Source organism: Vanessa atalanta, chromosome 1 (assembly GCF_905147765.1).
Source record: "Vanessa atalanta chromosome 1, ilVanAtal1.2, whole genome shotgun sequence".
NCBI lineage: Eukaryota > Metazoa > Arthropoda > Insecta > Lepidoptera > Nymphalidae > Vanessa > Vanessa atalanta.
The window spans coordinates 11,121,481-11,128,276 of NC_061871.1; the positions used below are offsets into that span (position 1 = coordinate 11,121,481).

Consider the following 6,796-nt stretch of genomic DNA (forward strand, 5'->3'; position numbering starts at 1 on the left):
ACGATTAAAGCCTATTCTTGTCTTTATGCTATCACACTTTTGGCTAATCCCCATTGATAATGGCAACCGTATATCGACGAGGCCAGAAAATGTTAGCAAAAATTGACATTCAGTTTTGTGTCACGAAATCACGACACAAACTTTTAAATTTTTTTTCAAACAATCGCGCTGTATTTTCTCTTTTGATGAATTACTAATATTCCTATTTACCCATCGACCGTAAACTGTAATGCTCTTATTACAAAACAATGTATCTAAATTTTGAACTTATTCAAGAGCTGAATATTATTTGTTTCAATAACAAAGCACCTCTTACAGGTAACTTAATATTGTTATTTTCTATCATCAAATAATGTGATGAATAAGAGGCGTTCATTTTTTAAAATAAATACTATAATAATAATAATAGAATCATGCCCTAACACTACAACTAATGCTCCTTAATTAATTCTACTCTCGATTTTTTCCACAACACACAATAGATAAATAATTGTAGTACCATGTACAAGCATTCACGGTCCCAGAAAATTTAAAAAAATCGTTAAATTTCTAATATTATCAAAGTGGCCGCAATTCGAATGAAATATACTTGTCTGAATTTCTTCTTTCCGCTCTCATTTCTTATGTCATACATAATAGATCCTTGTAAAAACAAAGAACCAATGTGCCGCCGGTATCAAACGTGTTCAGTTCAGTACAGTTCAGTTATGAAATGAAAACTCACATTAGAATGAATAATTGCTTTAATAATAGAAAAGAGATTAAAACATTTCTAAATATACATTTAGTATAATATTTCTTTCATCAACCACAATTCTTACCGTCAATGAATCAAAAACACCAGACACAAGATACGATGTGCCCCTAATTACGCTGGCTCACACAGCCTTCAAATATGAACACAGTGATACAAATGATTGCATTGATAATTCTAAATACTAATCTATATCATACACATACGAGCATTGCTGTTTGGTAATAAATTGAATAAGTAAAAAACAAATGAAAGTGTTCAAATAGATGATTATTAAAACAATGCCGTCTTCTTCTTTCGAATGTTAAATCAATTATGAGTGAAAGAGAGAAATTAATTTTTAAATAAGCAGCCGCTAAACAAATTTTATATGTAGAGCCGTTAAAATTACTTTAGATTTTGTTTGTACGAAACACTCGGTTTTGTAAAACGAATTTCCACGACGTCTACAAGATTAACTGACACGTACTCTTTAGAATTAGCACTGCAATCTATCTCACTCGAAAACAAATATTCATTTAACTTTACCGTCTACTACGATAGTTTTAAGTTGTTTTAAGCATTCTGAATCCTGAATTTTGGGTAAATATTTTTCAAACACGACAGACGGTTCTAGTATAATAGCTTAATCAAACAATAATTATAATTTTAATATATTATAATTTAAATTAAAAATATAGAAAACGTGCTTCGAGAAATTATGGAGCACATTATTGAGACCAACGTAAACTAAGTTACGTAAAAACATCTATTGTTTATCTTATTACAGGAACTTTATGTATGCGTGAGTAAGCATCAATATTTACGCACTAGTGTTATTAATATTTTTACTTCATAGTTCATCGCTTTTGCCTATTTAAGCCTTTTTTGTAACATAATTTTAATTTTGCTCTTCAGATTTTTTTATTTTAATCACCAACCATATTCCAATATACGTCTATATACTTCAATATATAATAATAATAAACGGGATGTAAAGTTACATTTCTTAAATGCCTCATAACTGTACAAATTTCTCTTCTCCTCTTAAGAATGAGGTTTGAAGCTTATCCCAACGCACTCCTCTGATTATTATTGGTGAATATACATCTGACAGCGATTCATTAAAAACAAAGAAGCTACTGCTTCAGGATTTTTTCCTTCATTTACTAATACGGATTAAAAATATGAAAAGCAAACCGTCTTTGTATGGATCTGAATCCTTCGGAGATCGGTTAAAAGAAGCGTGTTATAGATTAAAGAGGTAATTTTATCAAAATATTTTGTATTATAAATATATAATAAAAAGCCACACATGGCAAGTTTTATATTGAAAGTAATTGTCTTTAAAACTCCTTTACTAAAGCAATAAATAATTCTTGGCAATAAAAGCCGAAATTGAACGAGTTTCACAAAGAATAGTCGCAACAAGGAGCATATTATTCAGTGTCAACGACGGGACGTGTTCTAATATATGCTTTAATAAAAGGGTTCCAGTTCTACTGAACGTACATCACGGAAACCCAAGGTATCAAGATGTTGAATTTATTATTTATTGATGACATTCCTTATAAATTCAGGTAGGTACCGTTACTAAATCATATTGATGTTATTTGGAAAAATTATGTTTTTTTTTTGATAACATAATATTGCAACAAAGATCTATAGACTACATAAATCATATCTGTTTTACATTATGAGAATTATACGAAATATAATTTGATGAATGTGATCATATATTAGACTGAAATGATAATTATCATACCACAATTAGAAAAATACAATAATATACACATGGTAAAAAGCTTCAAGTTAGTATTCGTTGATTTAAAAAATATATAAATCGTAAATGTTTTTTTTTTTTTTTTTGTGTATGTTTGATTAAAAAGTGTCACTGCTGAGTTTTATTATTTTATTATTATTGCCAGCTCTCGTCAGTAGAAACATTCGAAACAAATAGCCTACTTGATTGAAATATATTTTGATTTTGATAAAACATACTTCATGCATTATCAGACATTAATTTTAACAATAGATACTTGCTACACATTGTTCATTTAAGCAAAGTTTTTCTTGAATTAACAATTCCGTCGGACCTTTCGAGGCCTAAACAAAGAGAATCAGGTGGACCTTGGACAGGACAATGTTACACCCACTGAAAGATTCCATAAAAACTGTAATGGTACCCTCGTCACGTTCGGACATCTTATTTATCTAGTCACGAGCGAAATCATTGTTTCCTTTTCGTTGTTCTCGGAAAAACACGCCTTATTACGGCTACGGCTAACAGATGAACTGCTAAACAACGCCATTGTCTCCGATACTTGTGTGTGACGTTCGCTCTACGAGGGTCATATGCTAACAGTGGTATTTTATTCATTCGCTCTCTGATATTTCGTATTCCATTAATAAATTATTAATTTGGTTCATTCCGACATTAAAAAAACACCCAATCCTGGAAGCTCTGCCATGTTTTTATATCATCTATTAGGAAAAAATATTTCTACTAGCAGTATTATTTTCCACGACAACTGTCATATGATATTTCGATTAAATGTGAGTATTCAAATGTAAATAATAAAACGAAATTGAATTTTCTATAATATTACATCTAATTCCTTCAAAATATTTGCCTTCTGCGCTTAAGATTCTCTCGTTTGCATATATCGTAGCAAAGTGAAAAATGAATACGCAGAATTCATGATCTAGATAAAGAAAGAAAAATAAATATAAGTTAAAATTAAAGTTAAATATTGAATTTAATATTCGAAATCATACAAACATTATTTATTTTAAAAAATAATTGTTATTAATATTTGTTGGTATAGTCAAATGAAAATAAAATATCTTAAATTATCCACTTTACTTATATACTCTACCAATAACATTTTAAAAAGCGGCGTCATTCGTGAGGTTTGATTAGATATCCCAATGGGATTTCAATTATGAAATTATAATTATATAATGAATGCAAATATTAACACAAAATGCGATTTTTGTTTATTATTATATAGGTATTGATTAAAATTAAATTTAAACTTACAGAAGTGAAAGTGCTTAATGAAAGTGGAAACATCTTCCATCCAGTAATAGAGAGGGGACGATTAGCCCTTTCAACGAAGACTCTTATGCTACTCTTGAAGCGGCGACACCGAGGCGTCCAGTCGCAAATGTAAATTGCTTCAGATAATAGGCGACTCTAGAAACAAAAGATCTTATTATTATCTATTTTTTAAAATGACGATTAAAGTCGTGAATATTTTATAGACATAACTTTATAGGTATTACCTTTGTGATAATGCGAGTTCCAAACCAACATGGTACCATTATTTGTATCATCATGACAAACATGTAAGTTGCAAGGAACATGTAATACTGGAAAGGAGAAGGCTGAAAAAAACAAAGGTATCAAAATAGAAATATGACAAAACATACAATATCTAAATATAATTTATTTATTTCTTACCAAAGTGAAACGAAACAGACAAACGCAAATTATACACGACGCCATACTAAATTGTACAAACAATGTTATACTGAATACATTTTCGATTAAATCACAAAATCTGAAATAGAAATTATTTTATTTATATATTTAAAGTGTTTCTAACATAAAACAAACAAAAACAACAATAGGTGCTGTTAATAAAATATAATGAAATTAAAGCAATTCTGGAACAACATTTTTTTCCACGTTTGTTTCATACTGTCTTTTAGTAATGTACTCACTTTGCAACTTCATCAAAATGTATGATAGATTTATTTAAATCTTCGATGTAATATAATTCATTGATTTCACTTCGTTCCTTTCTGTTACGAGTATTCAAAGAAATAGAATAATTGCTATCATGTTTATTTGTTACTGTCATCAATTTCTGCTCTAGTATTTCTAACTGAGCTATAACCAAAATCATAAGACCCAAGAAAAATGTATCGATATTGACATTGTAAAGCATGTTCATGTGAATTCCAATACTTTGATAGAAATAAACGGGATAAATGAAGGTCTCTGTAAAGTTTTCACTTAGGAAAGAATAACTAGACACTGGTAAAACCAATGGAACCGGTAAAAATAAATGAGCAATAAATGGAGACGAAACATGAACGAAATTGGAAAAATATGAGACCAATGCTACAATTTTCCAATATTTGACATTGAATTTCATTGCATTTTTTATGAAAACCGTTTCTGTTTCATTTATGGACTGAAAAGTTTCGCTATCTAATGTCTTCAATATTTCTTCAATTTTCTCTCTCATTATCATAAATGTAAGCACCTTCGACATAACCGCTAATTCCGTAAAATAAAATATCATTTCCTCGATGAAATGATCCAAGTTTCTTTCTAAGAAATAAAAATTTAAGGTGCTTAGTCCATCGTACAAAATTATAAATGCGAACACAAAGATTTTCGAATACCAATTGTAGAATTTCCATTTGATTTCCAGTGGATAGATTCCAAGAAATTTCCAATATTTCATATTCCTAATAAAACAGTCGGTTTGTTTCACGAGTGGCATTTTATTTTAATTTAAATTCTTTATATACCGTAAAATAGCACTGACGGTACTGTTATACTCTTGAATTGACTGAGATGTTATAGGTTTAGATGTGTGGAAAAATATGATAGCTTCCCCATTTCTTATATATTTCTTTTCATTAAACTTGCGACTGGTTTGTCATTATGAAAGTTTAAATGCAAATTCTAATTAGTAGGCCGTGGACCAGTAATGGAACACTTCAACTACATATTTAGAACTGCACGTTTGTCATTAAGAATGTTTAAAAATTAATCCAACATACGTGCAATTCAAAGAAGGAAGTTCTCAATAAGTACCACATACACGTCGAAACGATGCAAATGGATCTAGGTTAATTGCAGGAGCCTTACTTTTTAAATGAGACGCAATTAGTGCAGGTGACGTCGTCCACCCGCAAAATAGTCTAGGAATTCGCTCTAATTGCCGGCTTCCAACCAACTATTTCTTAAGGACTCTCTGCTTTCAACAGAAAAATGATCTTTTTGATTACAGCTTACGTTGATAGAACGTTAAGGTTCTAAGTTCACTACACATCTTCTTTTTTATTATTGTTTGTGTTGCATTTTCTTCGTAGCAACCTGCCGCTTCTGCCTCGCAATCAGTCTCCGCCTAACCCCGCGAACAAATATTTGCTATTGGATTTGGTGCATAGCAGCATGAAATATATTTACTATAAATATTATCTGCATAATAAATGTATGGCCCGGAAATTTAATGTTTGTTTTCTTTTTATTTCACTAGTTCTAGTCCGAGCGTGGGTGTTCGTAGGTTTTGGGTTAAAAAAGCCTATATCCTTCCTTATAGTTCAAGCTTGCTTCTTAACAAATTTTATTAAATTCTGGTCAGTGGGTTGGACGTAAAAACGTAACAGTTACACTCACTATCGCATTTATTATATTAGTATAAATTGTGTATGTAGTTGTGTTGTGTGCTATTTATTAGATTAATTATAAATATTATCTGCATAAAAGTTGTATGTCTTAATAATATTAAATTTTATGTGTGTGTGTGTGTGTGTTTGTGTCTTCAAGATTTTAGTATCACAAATTAAATTAAATATTTATCGCACTTCTCTCACACATAAAAAAGTCACACGTAGATATGGTCTATTTATTTGTGTTTACAGTTTTTCGGTTCTCGCACAGACTACTAATTTAATAAATATGGAACTTCTATATTATTTAAGGTCATTTAGTTTTAGTTTGGATTTATCAAATGTTGTATCTTTATAGGTTATAGTTTTCTTTTTAATAGTCGATCCAAACGCTTTTTGTACGAACGCTGACCTTTTACTGATACATGAAAACGATAAATAAAAGATGTATAAATCTATAAAGCGCCTACAAAAAGTTTGCAACAGCAGATATATCTTTTTTATAGATATCGTTTTGTATGTTTAAAAATTGTAATGATAATTATCCTTTACTTATGCGGTTACGATGAATTAATCATTTTCTTAATGAATTACATACAAATTTTAAAACGTTCTTTTTTTACGAACTATTTTAATAAACGTTTGAGA

At 29.8% G+C, this 6,796-nt stretch overlaps 1 protein-coding gene across 1 annotated transcript; it reads right to left on the reverse strand.

Annotated features, from left to right (window-relative positions):
- Positions 1-3,346: 3,346 nt before the first annotated feature.
- LOC125064923 (odorant receptor 43a-like) lies at positions 3,347-5,253 on the reverse strand. Its single transcript, XM_047672238.1, has 6 exons — positions 4,551-5,253; positions 4,463-4,502; positions 4,200-4,299; positions 4,022-4,123; positions 3,777-3,932; positions 3,347-3,438 (listed from the first exon to the last, which is right to left on the reverse strand). Exons 1-6 carry the CDS (start codon positions 5,251-5,253, stop codon positions 3,376-3,378), a joined length of 1,164 nt encoding a protein of 387 aa, XP_047528194.1. The 3' UTR covers positions 3,347-3,375.
- Between the last annotated feature and the right edge of the window lie 1,543 nt (positions 5,254-6,796).

Excerpts from the sequence above, each read along its gene's own strand:
- LOC125064923 (XM_047672238.1), bottom strand. The coding sequence starts at position 5,253 with ATGCCACTCGTGAAACAAACCGACTGTTTTATTAGGAATATGAAATAT. Across the intron at positions 4,503-4,550 it reads TTCTATTTCTTTGAATACTC|ATTTAAATAAATCTATCATA; the intron begins GTAACAGAAAGG and ends ATTACATCGAAG. Across the intron at positions 3,439-3,776 it reads CATTAAGCACTTTCACTTCT|ATCATGAATTCTGCGTATTC; the intron begins GTAAGTTTAAAT and ends TTCTTTATCTAG.